General features: G+C 42.5%; 1 protein-coding gene across 9 annotated transcripts in view; it reads left to right on the top strand.

The window, feature by feature from the left end:
* The first annotated feature begins 1,801 nt into the window (after positions 1-1,801).
* Positions 1,802-20,388, top strand: part of SLIT2 (slit guidance ligand 2) — a 375,202-nt gene continuing 356,615 nt past the window's right edge. For 2 of the 9 annotated variants that reach the window (XM_053901651.1, XM_053901648.1), the window contains exons 1-4: positions 1,826-2,867; positions 5,618-5,689; positions 6,859-6,930; positions 18,818-18,889. In XM_053901651.1, coding sequence (XP_053757626.1) covers positions 2,689-2,867; positions 5,618-5,689; positions 6,859-6,930; positions 18,818-18,889 — 395 coding nt within the window. In that variant the 5' untranslated portion in view covers positions 1,826-2,688. Of the gene's footprint in view, positions 2,868-5,617; positions 5,690-6,858; positions 6,931-18,817; positions 18,890-20,388 lie in introns of all 9 variants that reach the window. The other 7 variants (XM_053901650.1, XM_053901649.1, XM_019453603.2 and 4 more) reach the window with 6 other exon arrangements.

The raw sequence follows: 20,388 nt of genomic DNA, 5'->3' as shown, positions 1-20,388 counted from the left end.
TTACAATGTGCGTTGCTAGGGATTTATTTTACCCTCCTAAGAGAGTAAAATCACACGGATACATTCAAGCCCTTAGGGTTTTGTGAGCATACTGTAAATCTAAGACGTCAACCGAGACTGGTGTGAAGTGTGTGACTATAAAGAAAGGGTTAAACGGAAGGGGGTGGCTCAGAGATGGGAAGGCTGGCGAGAAGGCTGGAAAACTTGCAAAAACTCTGAACTTTTAAGCTCCCAAAAATACACATGTGTGTGTCTGTGAGCGCGGGCAGATCTATTTCGGTAGATTTTTTTTTTTTTTTTAATTTTAAATCACAATCTCTCTGTCTCTGTCTTGCTGCGCTGCAAACACACTGAACAGCCCCTTAGGATCGCGTGGCAAAAGCTGCAGCAAAGGCATTGGCAGCGCTATTTATTTATGAGTCGCGTTCAAAGCCGCCCTCTCCCCATTCCTCCGCTGCGAAAGACCAGCTCAGAGCCTGGGGCACCTCTGGGGCCTGCGGCTGGGGGCAAGGGCCTGGAAACCTCCTTCCTCCGGCAAACTTTGTCGGGGCGTGGGAGCGAAGGCGCGAGCCAGGGCGCGCGGGAACGCGCCGCCCGTCGCCGCCTCCGCCTGGCGCTGGCAGCCGGGGCCTCACCTCTCCCCGGCGAGGTGCGGGCGCCCCGCGCGCAGCCAGTGGGCGGTGCCGGGCGGCGCGGGGCGGGGCCGAGGGGTGGGGGCTCCGCTGGGTATATAAGGCCGGCGCCGGCTTAACTTCTGACTTGGGGTTATTTATTTGGGGAGCGCGCGGACGGCGGAGGCTGGCGGCGGCGGCGGTGGCGGCGGTAGCTGCCGCAGACGGTGGTTAAAGAAGGCGGCGGCCGCGGCAGCGGCGAGTGATGGGAGCGCCGTGGCTCCCGGGCGCAGGCGGGAGCTGCCGAGCTTTCCGGGCACCGCGGGAGTGCTGAAGAGAAAGGGGAGCGTCCGGGGGCCCGAAGCCGGCTCCAGAGGCGCCGGGCGGGTTTTTGTTCGGCCGCGCTCAGCGCCAGGCAGCCCGAGCGAACAACTCCAGTTACAACAACAACCCACCTTCCCGCAGCCGAGCGAGACTAGGGCTGCTGCGTCCGTCCTATTGTTTAGACACTTGCCAGGAGCTCGGGAGCCAGCAGAGCCCCCGAGCCCCCGCTGCCTGTCGCCGCTTTCCCTCTCCGCCACTTCCCTCTCTGGAGAAGGAGGCGCGGATAGCAGCCAGGAGAGGGGAAGGGGCTGGAAGGAGACTGGCTGCTCGGGACTGCGGCCGCCGAGTCAGGTGCAGCACCGGGATCCGGGCGGCGGCGCGACGTCGGCGGGAAGACTCCCACTGTGGCCGTGGGGGACGGGATTCAAAGCCTGGGAAAAGTTCCTGCACTTTGACGAGGAGGAGGGCCCACTTGCGGGCGGCTGTCGGGGGGCGGCCAAGGGGCTGCGCCTGCCCGGGAGTCTGCTCTTGTTTCGTCCACCTTTGCCATCAGGTGTCTGCTGCGGAGCTGCGGCGTATCCGGGAGACGCCAGGGGCCGACACACGCGCGCGCACGGGACTGCCATTCAGCTGCCTTCTGGGCTCTCCTCGGGGTAGCCGATCCCACCGGCCAACTGCCACCTCGTTATCCCCCAGTTCTTTCCGGCAGGACCCAAGACGCGAACACCTCCACCTTGGCCTTTGCACACCTTCCGGCCTGCCTGCCAGCCAGCCAGCCCCGACCCAATCCTCGGAGGAGCCCTGGTCCTCAACTTGGCCTCTTGGATTTCCTCTGTCGGGGTGGTGACTAGTGGATATTTCTGCCGGCTGCGGCGGCCCCATTGCCCTTTTGTCTTTTTCTGCGTGACCTCGGGGAAGGCCCCGGTGCGGAGCGTCGCCAAGGACGCCAGGAGGGAGGCGGGATTGCCGAGATCTCCTTCGGCGAAGTGCATGTGTGTTTGCAAACCGCCCTCGGCTGTCGGGAAACGGCGAGGACGTGTCCCGGCTGCGGAAGAGCCGCAGGCTGTAGGGAGGCCGCTCGAGTGAACCGCGCGGGAGGCACGCAGCGCCGCCCCGCGACCCCCAGGCTGCGCCCCCGCACCGTGCGCCCCCGCGCGCCATGCCCAGTCGTCCGGCGCGCTCCGCTCCCGGCCCACGGGGCTCTTGCGCCTTCTAGCTTCGGAGAACCCACTTTGATCGAGGCCACCATTTCTATTGAGCACCCCTCTTCTGTCTCATAGCCTCTCCACTGGAATCGGATTTGAAGACTCCTCCGTGGAATCGGAGCACTCCCTTTTCCGCGCATCCGGCCCCTGTATCTTTACGGCCTTTAGGAGCCCCAGCTCTTTTACCGCCAAGTTGATCGTTGAGAGACAGACGACGTGTGACCTTCTCCCCGCAGCTTTGGGGTCTCTTTATAGCCTTGGCCTGGCCGATTGATCGTCAGGACCTAAAGTTGCGCCTTCAGGACCCGAGGAGCGCCTGCCCTGCTGGAGGAGGTTGGAGGGGAAGTGGGAGGCGCGTACCTGTGCCATCTCTACTGCCTTGAATATTATTACTGTTACTTCCAAATTATTTTGTGTACATTTACCCGGACACTCTGGGTTCCTAGCCCTGCGCCAGAGACTGGGCCTCAGACACAGCGCGATTCGCGCGGAACAAGGAGCTAAGGAGGAACCCCCGGCGCCGGCGAGCGAGGAGGCGGCGGGGGAAGATGCGCGGCGTCGGCTGGCAAACGCTATCCCTGTCGCTGGGGTTAGTGCTGGCGATTCTGAACGAGGTGGCGCCGCAGGCGTGCCCGGCGCAGTGCTCCTGCTCGGGCAGCACGGTGGACTGTCACGGGCTGGCGCTGCGTAGCGTGCCCAGGAATATCCCCCGAAACACCGAGAGACTGTGAGTACGGGATCTTCACCCCCCGCCCCCGCCACACACACACTGGGTCGCGCATCCCCTTCATCGAGACTGGAGGGATCAAGCCGCACAGGGACCTGTGCCTGGGTAGCTCTCCTGCACGCTCATCCTGGGCTTGAACTCCCTGGGAGGGCGAAGGACAGGAGGGCGCTACTCAGGGAGGGGCCGCTGCCCTAGGAGGGGCGGGCCGGCTGGCAGATGCGCTTGGTCCTTTCCTCCCGCTTTCGTCCAGCCAGTTCCATCCCTGAGCAGGCGACTTCTCTCGGGCTTGGGGAGCCGCTAACGTGGGGACAAGTAGTGGAGGATGCCCGGGGCGAAGGAGACGCGACTTTGTTCCTCAGACTCTGTAAACGGAGTCACCTTGCGGTGGCCAACACTGGCGGGGTGGTTTCAGGACCGAATCCCAGCGTTTGTCGCCGCGGGGCGGCGCGGGAGGGGGGTGCGGGGGGCGGTTGGCGGAAGGACTCAGAGGGGAGAAACCTCCGCTCAGCGGCTCAGTGTCTCCCTCCTGGGGACGGAGGGGTGGGGAGAAGGGGTCGTGGGGCGGCTGGGTCCGCCCCGGGGGCGCTCTTCTGCAGGCCTCAGAGGGAAGGATGCCCCAGGACCGAGGCGGCTCTCTCGGCCGCCGCACGCCGCCCCCGCGACTCTTTCCCCCGCCCCCCACGTCCCCAGCGAGGAGGCGGCGGCGGGCCCCAGGAGACCTGTCCCAGCGGGTGACTGAAGAGGAGGACCGTTTCCCAACGTCTAGGCGAAGTTAGGGCTGGCTCTCCAACCCGAACCGGCCGAGCAGGGTGCTGACTGCTACGGCGACCCCGCAGCCCTCCGTTGCCCCCTCCGGCCCTTCCCGCTGAGCCCCGGATCACCCCCGTGCACCTTTCTGGCAGTTTCTGCGCCCATTCACGTGGCCGCAGTTCTCCTTCCTTCCCTTCTTCGCGCTCTGCTGCCCGCAGACATCCCCGCCTCCCTGTCTCTGCGAATCTCTAATGAAGAAGTATCTCAGACCCGGTGTTGACGGCCCACGCGCTCCTGGTGGGGCACTTCCCGAGTTCAGGGAAGCGGAGCATGGAGGCCATTCCCTTTGTGAACGCCGAGGCCGCCGCCCCGCGCTGCCCGAGCGCCCTGGGCGCTCTCCCCTCGCCGTTGCGCGTGGGCCCGGGTGCGCGGCGCGAGGGCGGCGGGGGCCAGCGCGCCGGACTCTGCTGCCGCGGCTTCTGCGCCCCCGGAGCTGTGAGGGTTGCGGGCCGCGCGGGGGACCCGCTGGGACCCGCGCCGCCCGCCGCGCGTCGAGTCGCTCTTCTTATCTAACTCATTTGCCTCGCCCTCAGCTTAAAGGCCGGAATTGAGCCCTTTCTTCCTCTGCAAATGGCTCCCCCACCCCCAGCCTCACTGGCCTGCCCCCCACTTCTCCCTCCTTCCCAGGCCCGAAGCGCTGGGCTAGTTGGGGCCCGACCGAGGGTGTCTTGTCAAAATGTGATCTACCACATTTGTCTGGGATGGCGGGGGGGGGGGGGGGGGGGGTAAGGATTCATGTTCCGTCAAATAGCCCGTAAAAGACCCCAACAGTTGTAGGAACAACTTGGTGCTACTTTGCTCGGCATGGAGCGTTGGGTTGGGGAGAGAGCCCTGCAGAATTCTGTGTTAGCGCTTGTCACTGCATGCTATCCAGAACAGTTTAAAGTTGAGACATTAACATGTCTTACTCAACAAAAAGGGAGTGCACTTAGAACAAAATAGTAATTTGAGTTTCAGGTCCTTGGGGCCGGGGGGGGGGGGCGGAGAGGGGTCAGTAAAGTTTTCAGAAAACAGTTTGCTCAGTGCTGGCTTATAGGGCTCTACCATTGACAAAATAAGCGCTTTAAATGCAAATTTCAAACACGATGTTTTCAAGTCAGAGGTAAGAGAAAACTTACTTCCGTGAAGGACAACATGCAAACCGCAGCAAAGCCTGGTTTTACTTGAAATGATTAGAACCAGGGCAAGTTTAGATCTTGACCTAAGATGCCAGAAAAGGGGGTGGTGACTGGAAGGAAACGTGGTGCTGAAATCCGAACAAAAATGTGAGGGCCTGAATCTATTTCCATTATTGCCCCCGCCAGTAGTTTTCACTTTACAGTCTCAGCAGGGTTCCCTGAGCTGCAAATGAAGAGTTTAGTTTTCCTACAAACATAGAATTGTTGGAAGGTAAATGCCTATAAATGCAAGTCTTTGAAGTGGAGTTCTTTTGATGGCACTCTAACGTTTTTTTCCTTTGCCTTAGGAAGTTTAGCCACCATGCCACCTAAGGACAGGGTTCTGAATTTTAGAAATTTCTTTCTGAGTAGTATTAGAAAAGTGTTCCACTTAAGCGCCTGAAGGGAACTTTTTGGGGGCGTGCCTAACAATAATAGTCAAATAGCAGAATACCTGTGAAATTAATAGACACATCCTTATAAAACCAAAAATTGAAAGCACTTCCATTCACACACAAAAGAGGACTTTTCGTGATAACATAATCACTTCATGTTCTTGTCAGATGCCAGTAAGCATGGACTTTGTAAACTTGTTAAGAATCATTAGGAAAAAAAAAAAAAAAACTTTCAAAGGTTACTACTCCATTCTGTCGTTTACTTTGTAACTTACTTTAGTAATTGGAACTGATCTTTCACCTTAAAGTTTTATTTACTTTTTATTTTTTCTTTAACTAGATCTTGATAGAAATAAAGTGGAACTTTCATTTTCTTGTTTTCTCTTAGGGATTTGAATGGAAATAACATCACACGGATTACCAAAACAGATTTTGCTGGTCTTAGACACTTAAGAGTTCTGTAAGTATGTTGTTCTGTATTTTGAAACATTTTCTTTTGTTCTTGAGGCTGCATATTTTGTATTGTTACTGGTCTCACTTTGAAAAACTGTCCCAATGACCGAAACATAAAATTTTAAAAGGTCTTGGTTTCCTTTCTTTTTTTGTTTATCAATGTATTATAGCTTTTAATGAAAATGTAGGCTTTTATTTTAAGGTTGGATGCTTGCCATTGAAACAATATTATAGAAATGACCTCAAATGTTTGCTATACCATACCCTAAGTGCCTCATGCATATAAAAGTGTAGAATAATTGCTTCCACAATATGAATAAGTAATGTGAGACATTTGATACACTTTTAGGATTTGAGATTAACTAGAAAGAATTTAAGTGGGTCTGCATTTTATTATTACTAATATAGAAGACCTTTTTTTAGCAAACAGCACTGAGATATGATTCCTAACATTAAAATCAAGCAATCCAACTCTTCACAGTTTTTGATGGGAAGTGTTTATAAAAATATTGCTGGTCATATTTTGAATTGTTGTATTTCACATCTCTTGTAGTTTTTATAATATTGTTGCGTTACGATTACTTCTTTAATTAGTGGGTTAAATATATTGTGAGGGAGCCATCATGTGAGATTCAGTGTAATGTAAAACTGTTTTTACCCACAGATTTGTAAATATATACATTGCAATGAACATATACGTTTGATCATTGTGTTGAGTGTTTATCTTTTAAAAGACACATTGTGGCTATTATGAAATCATCCGATTTCCAGTGTATATCCATAAGTGAATTAAAGTATGCGTATGGTGACATACTGTATATGGATTCTTTCAGTGAAGAGCTCACTCCAAAATCAGTTTACCAAAAACAGCCATCAAAACTGCCGTGTCATGGGTTGCTCTTCAGGGTAAACTCCAGTTGGAGTTTCACAGTTTTGACTAGTAACTTTTACTAGTATGTTAGTATTTTCTGTGAAAGTTTTGTGCTGTGGATGCCCTCGGCCCTCTGTGATTTCTCTCAGATATACCATCCTTAAATTTCATATGAAATCTCAAACCAGAGCATTGTTTAATTTTATAAAGGGAAGGAGGTTATGAGTGTCTCAGTGGCTGAACTGAAACTTGCTTATTAGATGGGGAGTGGTAACATTAAGACCCTGTTATACTTTGCATTTCAGTCAGCTTATGGAGAATAAGATTAGCACCATTGAAAGAGGAGCATTCCAGGATCTTAAAGAACTGGAGAGACTGTAAGTATTTTTAATTCCAAAGTTATGACGACATAACTGTATTTTTTAAAAAAAATCCTTGAATTTCAAGGGCCATGTCTTCAACTTTGTGTCTTAATCTTTGAAAGTTTTACAGAAATACAAGGTCGAATAAGTGGTTTTCAGGCTAATTTACAATTGCAAATTGTGGGATTTTGCATAAATAGTACTAACTTTTAATAAAGATTAAAAAAAAAAAAACAGACTTCTTTCCTGAGACATTGATTTCCTTGAATAACCATTGCTTTGGTACTTAGAGAGGTACATGTTTTCCTTGTTGTCCATCTAGTTTGTTTTATTTGATTTTATAGGAAGAAAGGTGGTTATTTGATTTGCATTTATAATATGTTATGGAAAAGAAAAGTTTTGCTAGCTGTTATTTTAATTTTCATGCTGTTGCTTTGTGTGTCACCGGTGACACTTGAGAACATGTTTTAGATTCTCAGTGGTGCAAATTTGCTTTTTGATACTTATCACTTATGGTGAACATTGTTAGTAATAGCTATTCACAACTTCTTTTCATTATTTTATAGTAGCTTTCTAAATATTTCTCCTGGAAAAAGAATGTAAAGATTAGGAGAAATGGAAGCAAGAATTATAGTATCAAAGCATGTTTATTTTAAGATTTTTTCCCCCCAAGAAGGCCATGTGGACTTCAGAGTTTAAAATATATTTTATATTTTCAGACACAAAATCTTATGCATTGATATATACTACTTGAGGGCCGTTATTAATTTATATCTACAGAGTACGAAATATCTGTCTGAAATAATTAAGATAAATTACACACTATATAATTTGAGGTATGAATTCCATGTCACATATGTTTTGATAACTCAAGTTTAGTAAGTTTGCATTTTAAGGGCATGTAACAGCTCTATTAAACATAGCAACAATTTCCATGCCTGCTTTAATAGGCACTTTAGGTAAAAATAAAAATTTTATTTAAAATAATGAAATATAAAGTTAATTTTAGGCATAGCACTTATTCAGATTCACTGGGCCCAAGGGCAGAAGTTAATTCTGTGTGATTTTAAGTAGACAAAAATGGCTTGTCAATTTCCAAGATATTTGTAAATATATAGGCATCATTTTTATCACCGCAAGTAAAATTAAACCCTGGGATGTCTATCTTATTGTAATATTTTGTCCATGATATATATTCCAAAATAGGGAATATAACTAAAATAAATTTAAAATCACTACTTTGAGCTAGTTTTCAGAGAGAAATAAAAACGAGGTAAACATTTAGTTAAGTTCATTACGAAGTTCATAAGTTCATAACCTATCTCTTGGTATATAAAGATACTCTGAAAGTATTCTTTGATCTCCTTCGTGGGCTTTGTGAATAGTTAATTCCTAGTGAGTATCTTGTAAAGGTATTTTTAATTCATCCATTTAAAAAGTATCAATGTAATTTAAATATTTGGTGAGATGAATAGAGAATTTTAAATTATAATTCAAGTGTTAACACTTTTTTCATGAATAATTTTTAACTATCATACAGAAACATATATTTTGATCCTTAACCAGCATCCAGTTGAAGGAATTTCGATGACTTTTCACGCAGTCTCAGTTAGGTTATATTGTCGTTCTAAATATCTTCAGAAATGCTAGAACAAACCAAACCTTTTCGTTGTTTTTCAAGCCACTTCGAATATCACTTGAACAAATTCACTTTTTTCTAGAAATTATTAACCAGTTGCCTTATGATCTGAAATTTGTTTAGAGTTGTAAGTAGGTACTAGTTTTTCGCTTTTACTTCCCCTGAGAATGTCACTTCATCTCAGAACAATTTTGTATTCCACTAAGATGCAGTCAGATGTTTCAGAGTGGGAGGAAGATTTGTAATTTTGAATGAAACTAATATATATGCAGGACTTCTTTAAATCACCCCAGCTGTTGGCGGAGAGCAAATATTTCATATTTGTGAGGAAAAGCTGAGAAAATTCCTTTTGTTTACAACTGCCAAGTCCTTCTGATGGAAGCACATTGCTATCTGACAGCCAATTCATCTCCTTGGGACTCTGGAATTCAAAACCATTTCTTAGGAACATTGTGGATACACTTTTCAAATATTTATTTTTTTAAATACGTTAAATGGCAAGGCGATTTTGCCGAAGAATGCATTCAAGTTATCATGAAATAAACTATTATAGATTTTGTTCAGTATATTATTTAAAAAATACAAATAAAAAAAGCTAACCAGAGGGGTCCATAAACAAGTTACTATGGCCGATGGGATATATTCTTATTTTAGTAGGTGGTGACAACATCTCAAAAACTGCCTTTTTCCCCCTATGAAGTTTCAAGAAACATTGTAAGAAACTGGAAGTACATCAATGAATTAACTTTTAACTAATTATATGTTGTGTGAACTTATATTGTTTTTAGCAATTTAGATGTGAATTTTTCCATTCAAATTCTAAGGAAGAAAAAGTTATAAATGCAGGTTTATGTTATAAATGCCATTCATATAGTATTCACAGTAGCTTAATTTTCATTTTTTTGTGTGAAGAACAAAAAATAAAAATATTAATTTTATTTGTGTGCCATATATGGTTCTAAACTTTTTTCATTTTAGAATGATAAAATTAAAACAATTCCAAAAGGCTATCTTGTGAACATTTAAAAATTACAAGTTTTTCCTTTTTGTTTTATGTTGGTAGAGTTTTAACTTGATCTAGAGAAAGAAGACAAATCTGAAAACAGGAGATAAGATCTGTGCCCTTCTAGAAATACAACTCTTAATCTGTAAGAAACAGTCATGTTATTAGGGTGAATTTGATTTTAGCATAGAGAAAATCATCATTTGTGAATCCAAGCATTATAGCTACAAAAAGAAAGGTTGTTTTGCACTTCAAAGAATCAATAAATACAAGGTTATATCAGTCAAAAGTCAAGAAATAAATGGATATTAAAAACCTTCCTCCTTCCACACGCCCTCCCTCCCTCCTTTCTGTTGTATGGAAAATAACATCAGATAATATGATCATCATCAGAATGTGGTTATGAATCACTATAAAAGGAGTATGTTTTAATCATGGTTACACACCATGACCACACGTTACTTCCTGTCTTGACAGTTTCCTCCCATACTTTCAGACCTCACATGTGTAGTGGCAGATTTCCATGTTCTGTGTTGCCAGTAGTTCTTGTTATCTGGGAATGGAAGGAAACGGTGAGAAATGTGCCTCATGTAGATTGTATTAGGAGGTCTCCTGTTTGTTTAGCTGAGGTGTTCGACCAAAATCTAATGTAGTTAAGTGACTAGTTAATTCAATGGAAACTAATTAATGCAAAGCAAACTACAAATAAGCTACAAGAATCGGAACATGTATGACATATACATTTTTATGATTCCCAGAAGATACCTGTGTATATCTGCGATAGTCTCCATGCAAAATTGTTGATTCAAAGTGATTCTTCGCTGGTGCATCAGGCCTTTGAGGGTCAAAAAAAATCATATTGGGGCCCCAAACTTTTGTGGGCTGGTGTAAAATTCTGTTGTTCACTTCTAGTTTATGGGATTATAGTGCAGTCATTAAAGTTCTATTTTATGACCTTTTAAGGAGACCCAGGCCACTTCAGTTTCCACTAGTCAAAATTTATGCATTTACAGGTTCCTTCCTAATGGGAAAGCAAGAGTATGAGAAAGTTTTGATATTGTTTGGGTTGTCAAAAAAATGTTAGGACATGAAGTCCTAAATGCAATGAAATGCTTATATGCAAAATAAAAGCCTGATATTCCTAGATTATGTTAATGAAAACCAATAGAAAATCTTGGAGTATTAGGCTTTGCATTAACTTACAATCATCTTGTACCCTTGCAATAAGGAAATTGCAGGAATGATAAAGGCAAGGTTTTGGACTGTTTTTCTTTTCATACTAGTAACATGTGAATGTGTTCATTTAAAACAAGTATTGCTTTAAACTCTCCAAGTTTTACTATCATTGGATTGGAAATTATATTTTTCCTACTAACTTTGTAATTTGATATGCTGTTTTTTTTTGTTTTGTTTGTTTTTTTTTTTGTTTTGTTTTTGCTTAAAAAATGAGTCCTGAAGTATTATAACGAAACCATGCAGGGAATACTGGAAAATAAACCTGTACCCGTAGACATTTTCAAGTTTCTATACAGCCAATATAAAGAAGATACTCATTTTAATTTAGACAAGTCTAAATCCCTTTACAATGGAACCTAAATTTGACCAAACACTGCACTCTCAGGAGAGAATATCTAAAGGACACATTAATATTTTATTTCAGGTGGTGCTGAATTAGTTCTCCCACGTGCACACCCCATTCCTAAGCACATGACAGCCAGTGTGAGGCTGAGGAATTATGGTGCTCTAGGATTTCTGTTGTAGGTCTCTACACATGAGTTCAAGTAGAGAATATGTTGTGGAACAGGTCTGAAGGAAGCACCACTTATCCCCCGTTCATCAAGAATGTGGAGAATCCCTCTTCTGACTAATCCTACAAATTTACAGGCAACACATAACATAGTGCTTTTCTTAAAGTAGGGCAAACCAACAGTTCTAATTGCCTTGGAAAAGAATGCAAGCTCATCTCAAAAGAATTGTTCTCTGGCTTCTTTATACTACCAACTTTAAAATCAAGGCAGTTATTTTCCTAGGAAATAAAGTGTGTCTTCAAAGAACATGTCAAACTTGCTAACAGAGGTTGAGTATATGCCCTGCATGAGATAAAAATGCTATCGATGATCAAGTGTGTATCACTTTATCTGTGATATCTGTTCAATGTGAATTATTCCCACTTGTTTATAAGCGATATTGGACTATTTTCATTTATGTATACTGACTGATCACGTGAGGCTTTAATGCATGTGCACTATTGAAAGTTTAGCGGAACATTGAATGCATCCAAAAGGGTTTCTCATGCAACATTTTTTATGGGCCTTGAAGTTGAAGGGTGGTGAGAAGGCCTGTTTGCTCTTTGTGGACCGTTTTATACATTCTGAAGCAGCAAGGCTGTTTATTTTTCCCACATCTGTTTTGGGCTCATCCTTTGTGACAGTGTTTGCTGGATGCTGTGTCCTTTATACCTCCCTGAAATGAGTAGTTTAGTTTGCACTGTTACAATGTATTTGCGGAAGCAGTGAATGTCAGATATTTTACATTGAATTCTGTCTTTCATTCCTGTTGGATCCCTTTCTGCTTGAATTATGCCCGCTAGATGGAATTTCACAACTTTGCATGCAATTAGAGACTTTTCTGCGTGGACTTTCATAAAGACTGCACTTACCTTTTTTTCAGAGCAATTTATATCTGCGGGACTGGAGGGAATATTGGGGAAAATGCTTTCAGAATGACAGTTTGGTAACAACAGGGGTGATTTGGTACTGACGTAATGGGAATATTACTTTAAGAGAACATTTACAAAAAAATGTTTGACTGTCGTCTGCCGTGTTCATCCACTTTGGATGCAGGTGGGTAGCTCTGGAGCTCCTCACGTGTGTGCTGCTCTTTGAGCTTCTGGCAGTGAGCGCAGGGTGCAAAGAACAGACTCCCCTCTGCGTAGGCACTTTGTAGTTTTATTTTCTGTTGCCTGTTCTATAGAATGCAGCAAACATTCATTGGTTGTACTGTCGTTTATGCTTTCTAAACAGACACAAACTCTTATACCCCCTTTAAAAATCAGAAACATTAGATAAGAGTGACACCAGAAAACTCTTCCTTTCAATTAGCAATAGTCTCGCCTTGGGTAACTCTCATTTGTCTGTTATCCTCTTATTGTGCAAAACTGGGAAACCTTTGGTTTGAGTTCCACTGGGAGATATTGATCAGATTGCTTCATCTTTCAAAACCTCAGTTTCCTCGTCTTTGGAACAGAGATAATTATTGTCTTGCATGCTGGCAGTACATGGTCTAAATAAAATAATGCACACATAGTTTCACAAAACGCTTATCACATGGTTAGTATTTAAGGAACTCTTATCATGATTTTCAACATTTCTCCTGTTTTTCAAAAGCTCAGTTTAGGCATTATTTTATTGAGCTAATAAAATGTGTATATAATAAATTTGACTTTTGTACATTCACATTTTATTACCGGTTTTATTCTGGTTTTCTTATTATGGCATATGGCAATAGAAGAGATGGAAAGAATGTATAAAAATACCTTCAAGTTTTGTTTCAGAGTATTTCTCATTGCTCTGGATATATAAAGAAATGCCAAGAAGTACGGGGAATGAAGTGGAAGCAACATTTTTACTCATAAGTTTGATTTATCCATCGAAGTAATACACAAATGTTAAAATCTTTGCCTTAAAAAATGTTAGAATAAAAACATTTTAAGAATAAGTAGAAATTTACCTGAAAAGAAAGCATTAGAATAAAAACATTTTAAGAATGAGTAGAAATTTACCTGAAAAGAAGACATTTTTGTACGAAAAACAGATTATACATGATAAGCTTGTTAAGGCAGCATTTATAGAATACTTGTTCTAGACCAAGCACATTGCTAAAGTACCTTATATTTACAACAGCCGGTAGATACGAGACATATATTTTCCGTTGGCTTTGGTAAAATTCTTTTCATTTTACACTTTGAATTGGGATGGAGGTTGCAAATATTCACTGGTAAAAGTTGAAAAAATAAGAGGCTGTCACTTTTACCAATGGACAAGACATAGAAACAGTTGACAGATCATAATTTGAAGCAGTGCTTGTCAATAATGCTCAGGCTGCCCTTCAGATTGAGGTTGTTAAGAATAAGCATTTCAGAGACCAGTGGTGTTTTGTGTGATACAGAAAGATCATTCACCCCACTGAAGGTCACGCTCAAAACTAGCAGTAACACAGAGGAAGCAGTTACTGGGATCCCTCTCATCTTTGCCCTAAGGAAAAGTGTCTTTGAGACGCACTTTGCACACCTTTCTGGAATCATGCATTACCATCCCGAGAATCTCAATCAGCCCAGAGATCCTGTGGGCAGATTCCATCTAGCTGGTAGCACAGGAGCTGGGTATAATGAATCTTCAACACAATTGTCCTTGTTCTGAACAATAGGTAATTGACCACCTGGTCTGCTTAATGGAGCCAATTTACGCTGGCTCCCATAAATCCTCCTGTGAGATACATTTCATTCACTACATGTTGTTTTCCTGTTCTGGGACCATCAGATTTTAGCTTCTTTAACTCATTTACATTAGCATCACATTATGGCAGTATCCTTTTCAAGCTGCTAAGAAGTATTCTGTGTTCTACTCCAGCCCTGTTTAGAAATTGTTGTGCACCTTAATGGCCTTTAAAGTAATTCTGGATTTAAAAAAATCCTTTTAAAGGGTTAATTTCTGGTCGTTTTACAGGAAATCCCCGCTTTCAAGTTTTTCCTTTAATTGAGTATTTTGAAAGAGTTTCACCTTTTATTTTAATGTTTGTATTTCCATTCATTCTTAGCACTGATTCAAGAAAGAACAGGAACAAAAAGTGTACTGGTAGTCTTTTATGTTTTTTTTTTTAAGTTTATTTGTTTATTTTGACAGAGACAGAGACAGCACAAATGGGGGCGGGGCAGAGAGAGAGGGAGAGAGAGAGAATCCCAAGCAGAATCTGCACTGTCAGCACAGAACCTGATGTGGGGGTCGAACTGACAAACTGCGAGATCGTGACTTGAGCCGAAAGCAAGAGTCGGATGCTTAACTGACTGAGCCACCCAGGTGCCCCATGATATTCTTTTAGAGGGAAAAAGCATAATACTGTTTTTCTATGCATGTTATCACATCATTTATTATCTGCCTTTCTACTATATTACCTTGTCTTATGCATATGGTTGATTTAGACAATATTAAGACCATTCACAGTAATTTTCATGAAAAGATGATGAACTACCTGGATTCAGAGAAAACTATACATATTTTCATTTTTCTCTCAACCTTAGGCATTTTGAACAGATCTTTAATTCAGTGAGCTGAGTATAGAGTTTTTTTTTTGTTTCGTTTTTTTTTTTTTTTAATACTGGAATATTTTATTTTATTTTTAACTTTTTTTTTAACTTTTTTTTAATTTATTTTTGAGACAGAGAGAGACAGAGCATGAACTGGGGAGGAGCAGATAGAGAGGGAGACACAGAATCTGAAACAGGCTCCAGGCTCTGAGCTGTCAGCACAGAGCCCGACGCAGGGCTCGAACTCACGGACCATGAGATCATGACCTGAGCCGAAGTTGGACGCCCAACCGACCAAGCCACCCAGACGCCCCATGTTTTGTTTTGTTTTAATGATGTTTTATTTTCAGTTGTTTCATTCATAGATATTAAAGAAATGGGCTCTATAAAGCTATGTTTTTCCCAAGGAAAGATTGATGAGAAGTGAAATTTCAGTATTACATTATTTTTAATTAATGTTTAGAAATATTTAGACTGCGTCTCTTTGAGAGAAATGTTTCAGATGATAGGTTCTGGAATCACCCTACCTGAATTCAGGTTTTAGCTCCACTTTCTATGAGCTGTGTACCCTTCTCCAGAACAACAGTAACCATAGTATCTACTGTTGGGGTTGTTCTGAAAAATGAAGGAGATAATTCATGTAAACCTCTCAGAACAGTGATCATCATGTAGTAAGCTTAGTTATGCTTATGTTAGCTATCGCTTTTGGAGTGAATTAGGAATGGCTGGGAATATGAAAGTAATAATTAAGAAAAAGAAAAAGACACTACTTTGAGTGCCTGGATGGCTCAGTTAGTTAAGTGCCTGATGTGATTTCAGCTCAGGTCATTGTCTCAAAATTGATGAGATCACACCCTGCATTGTGGAATCAATGCTGACATTTCCAATCCTGCTTGGGATTCTCTCTCTTTCTCTGCCCTTCTCTCTCTCTCTCTGGTTCTGGCTCTCTCTCTATGTCTCAAAATAAATAAACATTAAAAAAAAAAAAAAAAAGCACTGCCTGCACCCAATCTGAAATATCTTCTTTCTCACAATATCTGATATTATTTAAACATATCAAATTCCTTCTAACTTCTAGATGATGTTGAGTATGGCAGTGGGAGAGAGGTTGATGGGAGGGGAAGGACGTAATTGCTTTATAGGGCACATGAAAGCAAGGTTGGTGGTGGGGCTTTGGTTAGTTGGAAAGTGGCATAAAAACTAAGACAGGATCCTCAGGAAGCATCCCAGGGGAATAGTTGGCCGAATATAAAATGCATATGCTAGAGCGTTGCTGGAGTATATCAAAATGCAAAAAGACAAGTGTGTTCTCATTTAGCATTTCCTAAAAACCCACTGAGTGCCAAAGAGGAAGGGAAAGAATACAAAGATGTGGTCTTTGTACTCGAAGAGCTTACAGCCTACTGGGAAACAGACCGGTATGTGATGAAATACAACGTCAAGGACTCTTATTTATTAAATGCCATGAGGGTATGGGGACACAGACAAGGGAGGAACTACCTCTCTGTAGGGGAATCAGGGAAGCTTCACAGAAGTTGTAAGAAAGTACCCTCAGAATAGGGAAAGCTCTCCAAACAGCTGGGGCTTTGCAGGGACCGGAGGCTTGAAGGAGCATACTGGTTATGGCCGGTGAATCCTGGAGGATGTTTATTAGTCCAGTGGTTTGGATGAGATTGCCATAGCCCATCTCTGCCATTTTAGAAATCGAGATTGTCTCCTTGAATAATGGGAGTCTTTCCAAGAGCGGTTGCTTCCCTAGAAAAATTCTAATTGCCACTATTGTGAATATTTGAGAGAAAAATATAACAAGGTCATAGTTAAGTTTTATTTTATGAAAATTGTATAATAGTAGAGTCTGGAAGTCATCCTCCCTCAGAAATACTCCTTCCTTTCTCCATTCCCAGCAGACAAAAATAAATAAGTAAAAGCTTTTGGTTTCACTTTAAATTTAACCTTGTTATATGCTTTATTTATAAAAATTAGCGTAAGTGGAAAGAAATTCCACCCTTTCACCACTAATTTTACCATTTTCCCCCTAATCGTCTTGGCATACTTTTTTTATAAGTGTGCGTTTTATTAAGTGCCTAGAATGTTTCTGTAGATAATCAACTTCTTCATAATGTGAGTTTATGTAACAAAAGTTACAGTCTTTATCATTACCTCATGGCATTTTGGAGTTTGAAGAAGTTCTGAAGTTCAGCTGGTACAATTTTTCACCTAATGCGGGAGTTCTTTTGATTATGTCCTTTGCAGGAAAAAAAAAAAATACACACTGCCTCTGCTTGGATAAAAGTGGAATCAGAAGTTGAGTTTCTCAAGGCAGATCATTCCATTTCTTCTAATTCTTGGAAATTCACTAATTCTTAGAAAGGTCTTCCTTATAATATACTCTCTTAAGAAATGTATTCACTAGTGCCAGTTCTGCCCTCTGGAGATTAAATATAATTTTGCTGCTACCAGATGGCCATTTAAATATGTCAAGATTGGGGCGCCTGGGTGGCTCAGTCGGTTAAGCGTCCGACTTCAGCTCAGGTCATGATCTCACAGTTGGTGAGTTCAAGCCCCGCGTCGGGCTCTGTGCTGACAGCTCAGAGCCTGGAGCCTGCTTCTGATTCTGTGTCTCCCTCTCTCTCTGCCCCTCCCCTGCTCATGCTCTGTCTCTCTCTGTCTCAAAAATAAGTCAAGATTGGCATGCTTTCTTTTCCTGTCCTTTGGACATTTATATTTAATACTCAAGTTTCTTCAAAGTGTCGTTAGTTTTCTGGACCTCCTTACTCTCCTGTAGGGCAATAGAAATTTATAAATCTTTTTTTTTTGCAACTTGTAAATCATTTAAATGTACATTTTGCATCAGCTTATCATGTAATTTAAATTTGGGGAAAGCAGGAGTGCCTGAGTGGCTCAGTCAGTTGAGTGTCCGACTTCGGCTCTGGTCATGACCTCACGGTTTGTGAGTTCGAGCCCCGCATCAGGCCCTGTGCTGACAGCTCAGAGCTTGGAGCCTGCTTCGGATTCTGTGTCTCCCTCTCTCTCTGCTGCCTCCTCTGCTCATGCTCTGTCTCTCCTTCTCTCAAAAATAAATAAACATTTAAAAACAATTTTAAAAATAAATTTGGGAAAAGCAGAGATGTGAACATTTATTTTTACTGAAACATTAACGTGTCCATGTGAGATGAATGGGATTGAGATCCTAGTACATCAGCATCAGGATCTACCTAGCCTTCAGGAAGTGTGCACAGTCCAGAAGAACTTAGTTACACAGCATCAGGGCTTGAGTTAGAGTTGCAGTCAAATTTTTTTCTAAACTCTAAAGTTACATTCATATCAGGTAAACATGTAAAAAAGCACGATCTAAACATTTTTAGCCACTCCTATTCTGTTTCAGCCTTATTTTCAGTTAAGGGTCAAGAACTGTGGATTTAGGTTTGGACTTGGCCGTTTTCTTCTGCTTTCGCCCATAGGGACAAATCATGCTGACATTTCCTCACACTTTTTTTTTTTCCCCCACAGCTAAACAAAATGCTAACAAAATTGAAATTTCCATTTCCCCACAATGCCTTGGCTAAAAATTTAGGTCATCTGGGACAGTGCATGAATTATCTTAGGGCACCATTTACTGTGGTGTTTGCATTGTATCTCGCACTCACCTAACCTAGACAGCAGAGTCCTAGGCAAGAAATCCTTTCTCGCTGTGTATATTCTGGATGATGATGTTGCACAGGATGTGAGGTTAGGGTTTAGGTGCCGGTAATCATCTGAGTAAGCATAATGGAAAATTGCTTTAAAGAGTCAGGTAACAAAAGGTGTAACCAACTTTTGATTTGCAATGCTTGAATTCTTTTGAATGTCATTTCTTCCTTTCCTGAAATACAGGATGAGGCACGACACTACCAAATCACAGACTCATTGTTGGGTATTTTCTATGTAACATACGCTTTGTTTTTGTTTTTCTCAAAAGGCGTTTGAACAGAAATCACCTTCAGCTGTTTCCTGAGTTGCTGTTTCTTGGGACTTCGAAGCTCTACAGGCTGTAAGTAGACAGAAATAGTTATTGTTGCTTTGGGTAGTACCTTGTATTTTAATAAATGTATTTTGGATCTGTTTCCTTGTGCTTTCCTGGAATCTATTCACTGATAGATTAATGGATTAAAAGCTTGCTTGTTTTTTCTTCTTATGGAAGTTTATGATTGGTTTCCCAGTGGTTCCTGTTGTTCTATTTGGTTAGCATTTAGTGGTTCATGTATGTGTCACTGTAATTGTATTATTCCTTTTTGGTTATGTGATGAGGAGGAGATTTACCTTACTTTTTTATGGAAACTTTTGATTAAGTTCTGAAGGGAAAATTTGCCACTATACTTCCTCTGAAGAGGAAGTTGGCAGTGTTTTCTTATAAAGTTAGGGTTCTTAATGTCAGCTTTCTCGACATTGTTTCTGTGCTGGAGTCGTGTTTATTAGTCTGGAAATATTATTATAAGGTATTTAAAGAGGGCTGTAAATTTCCTCTTAAATGTTCCTTTTAAGGCCAGAATTCCAAACTCTGCAATAGGAATGACCGTAAACGTTTCCTCACAAATATGTCATAGACTGTTAACGGAAGTGCTCCTTTGGAAAGAACATAATGTGAGTTTTAGGCAGAATCAGGTTTTCCTCCTTGGAATGCTTGTACACTGACCTAATAAGTAATAGTGAAAACACATTTTTGAATTAGACTTTCAGCCATATGAGTGATTTTGTGCAGATGGGAGATAAGCAACAAATTGTTGGAAAAACAAATAACGATGATTATTGATGTTCATGGATGTCATGAAAGAAATTGGGGATATATAGAAGAAATTCCTCCGCGCGCCTTCCACCTGGATGGTAGGGGACGTCCCGTAGGTTCCTGTTTGTGGGGGAAGTGAGCGGATTCCTTTTTTTTTCGAACTTGGCTTTGTCGTAGCCTATGAGTTCAATAGTGTTGTTATCAATTCTACCAGTAGGAAGTCTAGCAACACTGCCCTCGAGCCCTCCCTGCACTGTGGCCACGGTCTCTGTTCAGTCCTCCTGGTGCCTTAGCTCACTACAGAGAGAGCTGGCTCAGTGGGCAGATGTGCAGCCAAACGAACACACTGCATCTCCCCTCTAGAGTCTCACTTCCCTGATACTGGTCCTCTGAGGACAGCCAAAGTCGCCTGGCAGGATTTCTCCTTTTCCTTGGGTTCCCTGCCAGCTAATTAGCTCCATTTAAGTAAATTTAAAAAAGGAAAAAAAAAGTCAAAGAAACTTGAAAATAGACTTTTAAATAAGAATTCTTTACGGACTAGTTTGACCAAGGAGATAGGATATTGAACATTGTAAAGATGCTAAGTTGATACTGATGTAGAAATATTTGTGCTTAGTTTCTAAGAAGGGCCACAGAGTGGGTTTTAGTTGTGATTCTGCTTTCTGCATTAAGCTTTGGTGATGGAGGAGACTGGAGAATGGACTTCTGGTATACGATGAGGGATATGAAACCACCACTTTGCTAATAGTGCCCATGCAAAAGCAATT

The sequence above is a fragment of the Panthera pardus genome, unplaced genomic scaffold, assembly GCF_024362965.1.
Source record: "Panthera pardus isolate Hobbes unplaced genomic scaffold, ASM2436296v1 HiC_scaffold_13, whole genome shotgun sequence".
NCBI classification, from domain to species: Eukaryota; Metazoa; Chordata; class Mammalia; order Carnivora; family Felidae; genus Panthera; species Panthera pardus.
This window is presented reverse-complemented; position numbering and strand designations above follow the sequence as displayed.